The 13,658-nt window shown below is 34.9% G+C and overlaps 1 protein-coding gene and 1 long non-coding RNA gene across 4 annotated transcripts in view; one reads left to right on the top strand and one right to left on the bottom strand.

Annotated features, from left to right (window-relative positions):
- LOC129064225 (uncharacterized) overlaps nucleotides 1-12,758 on the bottom strand; it is a 35,871-nt gene extending 23,113 nt beyond the window's left edge. The window contains exon 1 of the long non-coding RNA XR_008528426.1: nucleotides 12,634-12,758. This is a non-coding gene — a long non-coding RNA (uncharacterized LOC129064225). The remainder of the gene's footprint in view (nucleotides 1-12,633) is intronic.
- NEDD4 (NEDD4 E3 ubiquitin protein ligase) overlaps nucleotides 1-13,658 on the top strand; it is a 124,186-nt gene that overhangs the window by 49,346 nt on the left and 61,182 nt on the right. The window contains exon 1 of one of the 3 annotated variants that reach the window (XM_054565387.1): nucleotides 5,356-7,428. The exons of 1 other annotated variant lie outside the window; for it this stretch is intronic. In XM_054565387.1, coding sequence (XP_054421362.1) covers nucleotides 5,866-7,428 — 1,563 coding nt within the window. In that variant the 5' untranslated portion in view covers nucleotides 5,356-5,865. Of the gene's footprint in view, nucleotides 1-5,355; nucleotides 7,429-13,658 lie in introns of those variants that run through there. One more of the 3 variants, XM_054565385.1, reaches the window with a different exon arrangement.

Consider the following 13,658-nt stretch of genomic DNA (forward strand, 5'->3'; position numbering starts at 1 on the left):
TACAAACTGTAATATGCAAAAGTGCTTTTTTTGCTGCCAAAGGAGAATTCATCAGTAGCCGGCAATCTAATTTTTTAAGGCTGAGTGACAGATGTGGATGATTTGGTTATCAATATGTCAGTTGCAAAGCTTTTTATTTTCTGTTTATATTTTTGCTTTTTTCTATAGGATAGCGAATGTTCCCTCCCACCCCCACCCTATCTCTACAGACCTGTTTTTCTTCTAGATAGGACCAGGTGAAATTTAGTATTGGTGTTTTTTATTTTGTTTTTCCTTTTTATCAATTTTATTGGGTTGACATTGGTTAATAAAATTATATAGGTTTCAGGTGTACAATTCTATAATACATCATCTGTTTATTGTATTGTGTATTTACCACCCTGTCTAGTCTTCTTACTAGTATTGGTGTTTTTTTAAATTATGAAATATATATATATATATAAAGTATATATAATATAAATTTTTATTTTAAATAATAAGACAAATATCTGTGTACTTTATTATTCAACTTAAGAACTAGAACATTATTAAAATCATCATGACCCCTTGTACTCTTTCCCAATAGCATCTCCTTTTCTTCCTCCACAAGTACTGTATTGTCTTTAATATAATTTCTTTGCTGTATGTATGCATCCCTAAAAAAAAAGTTTCCTTTTGCATAATTTTGAATTTATTAAAATAGTATCACTCTGTATATATTCCTCTAACATTTTTTTTGTTAATGTTATATTTGTAGGATTGATCTATAACACATTTTCACTGATGCATAGTTTTTCTTCATCTGAAAATCCCATAATATCTTAATTTAGGCATTTATCTACCATAATAGATGTTAGTGTTGCTTCCAGTTTTTTGCCATTACTGACTGATAAATATTCTTGCTATGTTTCCTGATGTACATTTATGAGTGTATCTCTAAGATTCATATTTTGAGTTTGAATTGCTGGGTTATGGTATTACTGTGTTATTTTTCCTGCTGTTATTGACACTGATGTGAATTTCTCACTGATTCTTGGGTGTATCATTGGTGAACTATTTTATGTGGGTTATTTGCATGTTGTCCACAAGGAAGGATAGTTTGTGTTTGTGCTTTTCACCCTAGTTGTCAAGGCTTTTTTGCCACTAACTTCAGTATGGTGTGACTCTTTCTTCGTTGCCAAAACTGATTTTTTTCATTCTCTGATTGATGCATTAACACTCCTTGAGCACTTACTATGTATAAAGTACTACACAGGGTGTCATGATAGGTCAAAAGAAAAACAGAATTGCATCTGATATTAACAATGGGATATTTCTGGAGTTATAAATGTGATATATAAAAATTTAAAAAACCTTTACAGCTAAAAGCAAAATCAAAAGACTGCGTTGATTAGGGTATTGTAGATCCCCAAACCAAGGAGTCAGTCCTCTTTCAGCCCCACCTGTGGTTTGGTCCTTGAGCTTGTAACCCTGGACAAGTCATTCAATCCTTCTGAAAATATTTTCTCATGTTAAAAAAAATGGGGATAACAACATTTACCCTTCCTATCTGATAAATTTACTGTGATGATAAAATTAGACACTGGCTATCAAAGCACTCAGAAAATTTTTCATCATGATTCAAATATAGTTATTTAACATTCATGGACTCATGCATTTATGGTTCTCTGATACCATTTTTTTTTTTTTTATTCACTAGGGTGTACTAGGATAGCTACTATGTTAAATATTCTGCTTTGCCTTAGAAACACAGATTTTTCTCAGGAAGCTCACTTTACTAGAAAAAGAGAGCAAGAAATAATTAGAACAGGGTGGTATGTGTCATTCTAATCCTCTGGTTTGTTGCTAGTTCTGGCAGGTAATTGAAGTGTACAACTCACCTGAGATGGAATGCAAACTATAGCCATCAGTGGAGTAACAGACTTGATTATACAGCAATTAATGGCCTACCCTGCTGTAAATGTCATTTTATCTTTATTCTCATGTAGCATTCACAATTAAATTAAGGATGTATTTTTTTTCCCTAGCAAATACTCTTTGGAGATGTACAATGAAGAACACAGACATAATTTTAAGCAGGATCAATTTCTAGTCATCTGGGAAAATTTGCAATATAATGATATTTGTTTTGAGAAATATTCCTTTTTTTCAGCCAATTTTAAGCATTGAGGGTTATAAACTATAATAGTTTGGTGATGGTGATAGTGATGGTGGTGTTACCAGTAATGGGACATTTCAGAATTTTGTGGCTTTAAAACAATTCCACCCACCAATGAAAAAGTTGGAGTTTCTGTGTCACTGATCTGAGGTCCACCCACATACACTCAGCCTCCAAAGCTTTAGGAGATGCCTGTAGTGTGTCTTCTGGGTGGAAATGATGTGCTTGTCAAGTTTAGTGGTTGTATGAGTCAGGGCTCTACAGAGAAACAGAACTAGCAGGAGGAGAGAGACTGAGGAAGAGGGAGAGGGAGAGGTATTTTAAGGAACTGGTTAATGCAGCTGTAGAGACTGTCCAGTCTAAACTCTGTGGGGCAGAGATGGCAGACTGAAGACTCAGGGAAGAGCTGATGTTACAGTCTTGAGTATGAAATCTTTAGGGCAGGCCAATAAATTGGTGGGGTTTCTGTGTTGTGGTATTGAGGCAGAATTGCTTTTTGTTCAGGAAACCTGTCTTTGCTGATTAAGGCCTTTAACTGATTGAATGCGGCCCACCATATTATGGAAGGTAATCTCCTTTACTCAAAATCTGTTCATTTAAGTGTTAATAACATCTAAAACTATAGCTTCATAGCAACATCTAGACTGGTGTTTGACCAAACACCTGGGCAAAATAGCCCAGCAAAGCTGACATACATTTTCATCAACATGGTGGACTTTGGCCTTCAAAGTTCTAGTCAATGACTAGGGTTATCATAGAGCCTGTCCATAGCATGCAGAGCATCCTGTTATTTTCTGTGTAGATAATCAATAACCAAACATGTCAGAATGTGGGGTCCTGAGCCTTAGTCTAATCCTATGACATGATTTGTTTTATTTCAGAATATGAAATTCTCTGGGACTTGCTTAGGTGAGGGCTGCCACAACTCTCCGCTCTTCTCCACTTGGGTTGATGTCCTTCTTTTGGCATCTGTTTGGTTAAAGGGCTACATTTTACAAGTTCCCCAGGTTCTACATGTAACTGCTATATTTGCAGTACAGGTCCTGTGCAATCTCAGACCAGCATCTGCAATGCAGACTCTTCAGCCTCTCTAAAATTAAACTGAGACAGGAATGTTAGGGAGTGCATGTGGTTCTCCTACCTTACTTTTCTTTAGCTGAAGCCCTTGCAAATTTTTCAAGCATTATTCCTTTTTGTCCAGCTGTAGTGCTCTTTGACATTTCTTTAAAGTATAGCTGGATCAACTTTAAAAAAAAAAATCCTCAAAGAAAGCATCAGGCATTGAGAGTAACTAACGGTGGTGACCATTCTCCCATCCATCCAGCCTCCTCTCTGGTGTTACTTCATGCTCACTTTGTGCCCAGCATGAACTCAGGAGAAATGTTTGGTTATGGCCCTCACACTCCAGGAAGCTTAAAATCTACTTAGGGGACATGAAACTGATGTTTATAGTGAAGCTTACCAAAGAGAAAACATTTATCTGGCCAAATACTTGAGGTTCATTATTTTATATGAACCAGCAGAGGAGCTTTGCTTATTTATGAACTGGAAGTGTTAAGTCACAGGCGTTGAACAGTTAGATCTCATTGGTTAGATCTTTATTAGAAGTGATCCATTCTTTGAATTATTAGACCCCCAACCTAATTCATGAAGGAAAGCTGAAGTCAATTGAAGGTATAGTGGAAAAATTAGGACTTTCTTTGTATAAAGAAAAAGCATTATAAGGGAATATTTACTGAAGTCTGTAAAATCATTAAGGAAATAGGTTATACAAAACCAACATAATGTAATAACTTTATTACTAAGTCTACAATTATTATACACATTCTAAAACTAGTACTGTTTCATTCTAGTTAGAAATATAATTTAATTAATTCCATATTTCTATTTTTTAATGTCGTAATTGATTAAAATACTGTTTAGAAAATTGTGGTTGAGAACAGATCTATCTTACAGAGTTTTCTTTTTAAAACAAAGTGCAAGTATTTATTTTACATATTTGCTTTTACTTCAAGAAAAAAACTTACTTAGAAAAATACAACTTGGGTGTAGTACCATGTGGTGTAAACAACTGAACTATTTTACCTTTTACTTTCCTATGAATGAGCCAGTATATATTTATTACTGGAGTTCCAGCTATAAAATTCAGGTAAGGGGTTTAAATATACCCTAGAGTATTATTTAAAAATAAATTTGTTTCTTTCAAATAGGGTACCAACCTTGGGCTATGACATTTGGGGCAGAAATTAAAATATTAAACTTTTATTACCTAGTAAACTGAAAATAAAGTAAAGGTTAAATAAATATAAAGCAGAAAAAAATATATGTACAAAATCACAACCCCTGAGAGGACAAATAGTCTTCTGTTCCCTACTATGAGAGCTTTATCAGCAGTAGTAATTCCACCTCGAGGGCAGTGCTAGTACTCAAAAATGTAAACAAGTATGTACTTTGTTTATATAAAGAAATATGAAGCATGGTGTGTGTTTCTTTATAGATATCAGACAGCTAGATGGATTGTTTCACTGCACCAGTAGGGGCCAGCAAAGAGCTCTTAGAGTTTTTCAGAACAGAATTGGCATTGAGATATGTTTATTTGATGTGTTAAATTCTTTTTAGATTTCTTTACTTAACAAAACACTCTCTTAAGTGAATGAATTGCAGAGACAGTGGAATAAAATATCTTGTGTGCTCAGACTATATTGGGGTATAGTTTTTCTGTCTAATCTGCATATATTTTTAATGGAATGTTTGCTTAGGCTATTTCTTGGCAGAGTTTTAATAGTCAAAATATAAATGGCATCATTTAAAGACTGTACTACTTGGCTGGAAAAGGCCCTAAAATTATAGGAGAAAATGCTTGGTGACAGCTTCTCTTAAACTTTTTTTCCCCCTCAGCTGTATGCTTAATTTTTGCAATAGTATTACTAGGCAAATTTTGTATTTCTGTCCTTACGCTTTCACTTTGTATAAGAAGTGTTTTTGGAAGCTAAAATATTTCTCTATTTGATTTAATGCTAGATTTTTAATTCACCCCACAGTTTTGGTATTTCCAAATTGCATAACTGTTTGAACTTACCTTAAAAAATGTAACAGTCTCTATTCCTTTCTGCATTAACTTGACTAGATTCCTAGTATGGCTACTATTTGGAAATTCAATCCTCGATTTGATACTCAATTACATGGGGTTTCATTCCTACCAACTTCCTGTAATTTTATCCCTATGGGTAAAAATATTAGTGGTCAAACTCCGCTGGAGAAAGTATAGGCACTGTGATTCACGTACTTAAATGTTCATTTAATAGAGCTGGAGTGAAAAAATACTGTTTCAACTTGAAATGCTAGAAGATTGTTGTTCTTGTGTTACTCATTCATGCAAATTGGAGAAGGTATAATTGAAACAAGGTTGGCAGTGTTTGAGGCAGTGTACTGCAGCTGAGCTCAGCTTAAAGGTCGCTGGAAATCAAGTGCTTTGTAAGAGAAGGCATTTTGACTACAAGCAATTCAAGACATTTTGGAAACGTCAGTCTCAGGAATGGGTCGCCTTTTTCTTTCTCTGATATCTGGTATCTAATGTTTTACTTAGGATAAAGACTACTGCTTAAGAGCTCTTTCGGGCACCACAAATGATTTTTTCTTTCGACGCAGTGCAGCTGCTTCTAGCCTGTCTACCGACAGAGATCTTTGTTATGACTCTCAGCCCTTAACATGTTTGGAAATGAGAACAAATGGCACAAAGCTTACGATTGCATTTTGCAGCCAGAAGAAGTAATACTTATCCTTTGTCAGAAACCTCCGGAGATGGTTTGGATAGCAATGTTCCCATGTGCTTCAAAAGACCAACACGGATTTCAACATCTAACGTTGTTCAAATGAAGCTGACTCCCAGACAGACTGCACTAGCTCCGTTAATAAAGGAAAACATTAAGTCTCAGGAGAGATCATCTGCTCCTTCACCTGAAAATGTTAATAAAAAGAGCAGCTGTCTGCAGATTTCACTACAGCCGACAACCAGGTACAGTAGATGTCTTCAGTCTAGCAGTGTCTTAGCTGATGGTGATGATGCTTCATTTACCTGTGCCCTGAAGGACAGCATTTACAGCAATGCTGTGGTTGATAGTGAACTGAATGCTGTGAATGATGGTAACCTTTTGAGCAGTTCTGCCGTTTGCAGTGGTAGCCTTAGTAACTTTTCGACCAGTGAGCATGGGTCTTACAACAGCAACTGTAGTGATTATGGGTCATGCACAAGTATCGCGAGTGGAGGTTCATACACCAACAGTATCACCAGTGACAGCAGTGGTTATACTTTTCCACTAACTGATGATACATTTTTTGGTGGAAATTTATCTTCTGACAGTACCTCCAATAGAAGTGTGCTCAACAGGAACACTACCCCATGTGAAATTTTTTCAAGAAGTACAAGTACAATTCCTTTTGTCCAGGATGACTTGGAGCATGGACTGGAGATTCTGAAGTTGCCGGTGAGCGGGGACTCAAAAATTCCACTAAAACGTTGTTCATCCTTAGTCATTTTTCCTAGGAGTCCTTCAAATACCCCGCCAACTTCTCCAACAAGTACAGGTACTCTTCCAAGCAAAGGATCCTATCAAACCTCACACCAGTTTATTATTTCTCCCAATGAAACTGCCCATAATGAGGATGGTACTAGTGCTAAGGGATTTCTTTCAACAGCTGTCAATGGACTCCGGTTATCTAAAACGATCTGCGCTCCCGGAGAAGTAAGAGACATTCGACCACTTCACGGGAAGGGCTCATCACAAAAGAAAATTGTTATTGCAAATAGTAGTCCAAATCAGACTACCTTTGAAAAGCCATCTGAAGGATATTCTTGTGTTTCAGTGCATTTCACTCAACAAAAAACAACTACATTAGATTGTGAAGCAGCAAATGGTGATTATAAACCAGAGATGTCAGAAGTTAAGCTTAACTCTAATTCAGAGTGTGTTAAGCTTATGCAGAGGACACCTGCATGTTTGCCATCCTCTCAAAATGTAGATTATCAAATAAATATCAGTGGACAGTTGGAAAGACCAAATTTACAGACAAATAAAAACCATGCTATTTTACAAAGAAGTATTTCATTGGGAGGAATTTATCCAAATGTTTCCTGTTTGTCCAGCCTTAAGCACAATTGTTCTAAAGGGGGACCACCTCAATTACTTATAAAATTTGCATCTGGAAATGAAGGTAAAGTTGATCATTTATCAAGAGACAGCAAGAGAGATTTCACAAATGAACTATCTAATTCTTCGAAGCATTCTTGTAAGGTAAGTTTTCTTTGGTCTTGGTAAATGTTAATTTATATTAGAATAGCTGTATGAAATAGTTGGTTAAAATTTATTATAACTTAGCAGTTTTATATACTTTCCTGGTCCTTAGCTAGCAAGTATTTTTGTAGTAATAAACTTAATATTTGTAAATCTGAGGAACCCGCAATAATTTTTCACTTTGTTATTTTTACCAATGTAGAAAATATTCATTAAAAAAACTTTCCAAAGTGAGTTAAGCCATAAAACATTTATGTAGCATAAAAACAGCTTTAAATAATAATTTATTTTATAACACTTTGGTATATTTTTCCCTTTGCTCAAGTGACATAGTATTTTAATTTCTAACTCCCATTTTTTATTCTGACTTTCAAAAATGCTCAAGTAGTAGTCTCCCTTCCTTAATTATTATGAAATAAAGTAAACTATAGAATGCTTAGTTAAAATATTAAACAATAAAAACCCTATATAAAATGTGGAAATCTTGTTGTAAAGGAATACCGAGAAAAATTATTTTCTAAAATACATGTATTTATTAGGTCATTGTTAAAAAACTATTATGTTGCATAGTTAAAGCAGAGAAGAAATAAATGGCATTTTCATTGTATATACCCTTAACCACAAGAATTTTTTTCCACCCTATTTTTCTTTAGCTACCAGTTAAGAATGCCTTCTAAAATGTAACTTACTCTTTCAACAATATTGAAATTTAAATTTTATATTTTTGATTTTGATTTCATTTGCTAAGTATTTCCCATAATGTTCTAGTTACCTTACTATTTTGTTGTTTTGCTAATTTTGCTTGTAAATTAACTCTAGCGAATATTAACTGAAGCAGTTCTTTATGTAATATGGCCTTTCCAAAGTATGTTAGGTGTTTTGACTTTAAATAGATTTTTAAAAATTTTGTATTTGCAAGGTCTTGCCAGGATACTAAAACATTCTTAATACCAGGAAATTAAAAATTTTTTTGACTTAAACCAATTTTAGATGACAGTACAGCATAGTTCAGGGTGGGGGCAGGTGGGTAACTTATCTGTTTATCTGTGTTTATATAACACACAATATCTATATTAAAGATTTTTTAAAAAGAGCTTCTGGACAAGTACCTTGAAGTAAATAAAATATTCAGTAATTACTAGTTTGTTTTCTCTCTTTTGAAATTTGGTAAATGTAATCATTGTTACCCAATGCTCAGATGTTAATATAAGCAACTACTTTACTGAAGAAGAATAAATAATAGATTTGATATTCTGATCTTTTAGAATTATTAATTCTATTTACAAAATTGTTTAAAAACCAGCTTTTAGGATATTATAACCTACTTAACTATTTTGGCCCCTAAAAGAAAGCAATGAAGTGATACTATGAAGAAACATACTATTAGTTTGCTAATTGAATTTACATGTACCTTGTAAATTTATTTTACATTTCATGAAATAATTAACCTAGAATACTTATAGAAAATCCTTAAAATAGTTGATTTTGTAGTAATAGTATATAGTTTGTTGTTTATGCTTTTGAAAATAGTATTTTTAATTTTTTTAAAATAAAGTGTGACTAATTGCCTTTTGTATGGCTAAAAATATACACTTTTATTGGTTTTATTTAAACTTAGGTAAGCTCACAATTTTTTTTTATTTTTTATTTATTTATTTTTTTGATGACAGCCAAATGCCTAGCTTTGTTCAAATTCTATTTTTTGGAGTAGAGTATTGGATTATAACATATTCAAGAATGTGTAATTTGCAGCAGAACTTTAAATTGTTCCCTTTTTAATGTTTATTAAATAACTCTTTATAAAAAGTATTATAAAAAATATAGTGACCTTTCAATTCAACATATACTAGATCTAAATTGATCTAAATGATTAATGATAAATCAAGGGTTTGTTTTAAGAGGAAAATACTAATTTTTTTTCTAAATATAACGGTGGCAACAATAATGGGGTTTTAGAAATAATCCTGTTTATCAATAATTATATATTAATCTAATTATAGTGGTATATTGTAACTCATTTATAAATAAACAGTTCCCAAAATATTTCCCATGACTCCAGTTAGTCTGGGTTAGTATTCTGATATGCTGAGTCTGGATTCACATTTAACAAGTTGATATTAGAGTAGCATTTAGTAATGTCAGCTATCTGTACCAAGCAGCCGTGAAATTAAATCACTGGTTTGGTCAGGGACCCTTGCATCTAAAGCACTGAGAGGACTGCATATTCTTTTCTTATGTGTTTAGTTACTAATGTCTAGCAGCATAGTATCCAGTTTCTAGCTCTCTATCATCAACAGCTCATTAATGGCTAATTTTGTAAATCCAGTGAGAACTTTTACCTGTGTCTACCACAGGGCTCTGTTTCGTGTTTACAACTTAGAATGAAGATGAGACTTTGTAGTCTGCATGATAGTGCTTATTTTATTTATTTATTGTCAAAGAATACAACAGTATTGGACATGTTTATTACATATACTTTTTGAAATACAATATTACTTTTGTAAAGCTGTATAATAACTTTTGGTCTGAAAGTAGGTATTTGATGTTTCAACATTGTGTGTAATATTTTGTCAGGTTTATCAAGAAATAGGTTAAGGAACTAAGGTAGTTCTTATGCAGTTACAAAAATTGCTATTCATATTTCTAAAGTCTGTGTAATAGTTTATCATTATTTTATTTTTCTCTGTTGTTTTCTAAATCTCCTATATTACGTTGAGAGGATGCTCAGAGTTTTCATTACCGTATTATTTAAAATACCTTAGCATTTTGCTCAAGCTCATATATGTCTTCTATTCTTCACATATATGCATGTTTTTATCAGAAAGTTTGGCTTTACATTGTTTTCTTTTTGTTATAATACTCTTTGTTCCTATTTTGTTACTTAATCCTGGGTAGGTAAATTGTTTAAGCTTAGTGTAGTACAACTTTAAAAAACTGTGTCTCAGTTATTTCAAAAGTCTTTAACACTAATCTCAAGATTATATGTTTTAATAATCTATTTAGTTGTTTTTCCTAAAATAAATGTCTTAATATGTACTTATTTTAGTGTTCTATTATTTTCTCAGTCCTTATTTTATTAACTTTAGCAGCATATTTAGAGTCATTTGGTAAACTTTATCTTGAACAACACAATCTTTCCTATAAAAACCAATATAGTTTATAAATATTGACTCCCAAATTATGATGCAACAATGTTAATGGCCAGTTCGGGAAATTTAGTGAGAAGTATATGCTTGTATATGTATATTTCTTAGAACTGAGGAACTATAATATTAATTTCAAAGTGGGTCAGGGAGTTGAATTATTTGCTTCAGAAATACTTTGATTTTCTCTGTAGACATTTCTTTTTTCATTCATTCATCTAACACGCATTGGAGTCCCTGTTATTTGCCAGGCCCTGTCCCAAGCCCTGGGAATAAAAGGTAATAAAGTGCAGTCTCTACTTGGGGAGCTTCCATTCTAGTTAATAGAGAAACACTGGTAAACAAAAAAAACTTTTCAAGCTAATGTGTGATGTGCCAAAACAGAGATGTGTGTGAAAAAGTGGAAAAGATGTGATAATGTTTGTATGGAGAAGAGGACCTGGTTGGTAGAAAAAGGCTTCACAGAGGAGGTAACACTAGCGTTGAGTCTTGGCAGGTGAGTTGGAGTTCACCAGGCAGAGAAATCAAGGAGGATAGTCTAGGGCAGTGATTCTCAATCTCAGCACTATTGACATTTAGGGCTGGAGACTCTGTGCTGTATGGGCCTGTTCCGTGCCTTGTAAGATACTTAGCAGCATCTCTGGCCTCTACCGGCTGGATGCCGGCAGCACCCTCCTTTTCCATTTGGGACAAGCAAAAAACATCTCCAGTTATTGCCAAATGTCTCCTACAGGCAAAACTGACCCCTTTTGAGATTCACTGCTCTAGGCAGAAGCAGTTACACATGCAACGCTAGTTATGTGAAAGAATCACACTATATAGGTTTCAGGGTGACTCACGCACAGGGAGCCCAGGAATGTGGGAGGAGATGAAGAACTAAAAGTGGTTCGAAGTCCCATTGGGCATAGTTCCTCACGCTGAAGAGAAGGCAGTGTCTCCTGCAAACAGAAAATAGCTGCGCAGCGGCAGTCTTTATTTGTGATTGTAGTGTGCTCATTTTGTGTTTTTAAATAATATTTTTGTGGCACTGTGGATTATAAATAAATCAAAGTTCTCTTTGACTTAGGGTGAATGGTAACATCATGAACTAAAGATAGGGAATTTGGGAGAAGAGGCCAGACTGCAAGAGTGAAGGAGAAATCATGCGTTATTAAATTGATGTACTGGGAGGCAGTCCTGGTCATGCTACCATTTAGGGCAGGTGAAGATACAGGACCAGGGCACAGGAGAGACATGAGACCTGGAAATGGAGCTTGGGCCTTATGAATATGGTTGCAGCCTTCGGTTAGGGTAAACTGAAAACCATGAAAGTGAAATGGAGATTGGGCATGGGTGGGAATAAAACAGAATTCTGGGAGCATCAACTTTGGGGAGCTTTAGGGAGCTGGTGGAATAAGAGATAAAGAGGAGACTAACAGCCACGAGAGAGGCAGAGAGCCTGGCAAAACATGGAGGCAGGGAAGCCAAGGGAAGGAAAAATTCAAGGTGAGTGGCATACGATGCCTCAGAATTTGTGTATCCGTTGAATGTGGCAGTTAGGAGGTCCTTGGGGACCTTAGCAAAAGTATTTTCATGAAAATAATAGAAAAGCCTGGTTGAAATAGGAATGAAATGGGTAAGGAAGTAAAATAGGAAGTGAAGATTGCTTGCTAAATGTCATAAAATAAGCAGGAGATAGTGTAGACAAGGTATATTTAGTGGCTACCATATAGAAGACACAGTAGTAGGTAAATATAAAATGCATAAGACAGATTCTCTGTCTACAAAAACATTGCAAGTCTATTTTGTAGGGGGTGGGGAAAGGCTGTACTTCACTGTTCTTCCATCTTAGAACTATAGAATAGTGAGTATGTACCATAAAAACCGAAATGGAGACTCAGCAATAGGAACTGAAAGAAACAAAATTAGAAGTGAAAATTTGAGACTGCCTATGAATAGTCATAACTCAATTTGAACAGCATTACTCTTTCTCAGCCTCCTCCCTATCACCAAAAATAAGACAAAACAAAACAAGTCGGGGTTTAAGACCTATTCCTAGAAACTACCTGGAGAATAGACATACCTTTCTGTCTTTATGTCAATGGCTTCTTCCAGGATATAGAGACCACCAGGTGCTAGCTGTTGTGAGGCCTCACCCTTGTAAATCCACTCTCCCTTTACGTTAAGTGCGACAGTGGAACAAGATGGACCAGGAGAAGCCAGGACCAGGAGCCTATTTAGGCAGAAGGGGCTTGGCAGAGTCCCTGGGGGTGGCCAGCCAATGTGTTGAGGTCAGGGGAGTAGTTAGCCGAAGGAACGAATGAGTGCTGAGAAAATGATCCAATGATGTCAACATATCCAGGAAATACCTGAAGTATTGCTCAAGTGTGTGATTCAGTCTTCTTTGTTTACCCATGTGTGAGATTGGAAGACTATGGTCAGATGAAGACAAACACTGAGAAATATAAGGTAGCCTTTCAAAGCAAGGGGTGAACAGATCTATCCCAACTGAGTGAGATCTTGTGGGGAAGGCGTTCAGCATGGGAGTAGTTGTTGAAAAGCAATTTTACCTTCACTGAGATTTAACTAAACTGCTTAGATAAATCAGATGTAACTAGAGCAGATCTGAGAATTTGGAAGTACAAGCAGTAGCATGTCTATGTACCTTGTAGCTCAATTCATGGTAAGTCAAAACAAAGAACTCCTTGACCAGGAGAATCCATGGTGTCTCTACTTAGGCACTAGGGTATCTATGGTGGGGGAGGATTATCAGGCCTTCTTTTGACTTAGATGTATTACAAAACCATAACACTCTCAAATGTTTTGTGCTTAACAGGAAAAATATTACAAAGCAGCAAGAAATTTACAGCAAGGATATTGGTAGTACAGTGGACCACGTTTTTAAACTCAGTTGTTCATTAAGTAAAGAAATATTTTTAACAGAATTTTTATCTTTAGTCCCCCTTACAAAAGCTGACAGTGTACATTTTGTGATATAGCTAAAATATATTCAGGACTACTTCCTTTTTTTTCCTTTTTCTTTCAAATTTTTGTTGGTAGATATTGCCTTCTAATGATTTAAGGATTGTGTTTGAAGAATGGCTTATT

The sequence above is a fragment of the Pteronotus mesoamericanus genome, unplaced genomic scaffold (genome assembly GCF_021234165.1).
Source record: "Pteronotus mesoamericanus isolate MK-2021 breed Mesoamerican mustached bat unplaced genomic scaffold, CSHL_Meso_final contig_164, whole genome shotgun sequence".
Taxonomy (NCBI): Eukaryota; Metazoa; Chordata; class Mammalia; order Chiroptera; family Mormoopidae; genus Pteronotus; species Pteronotus mesoamericanus.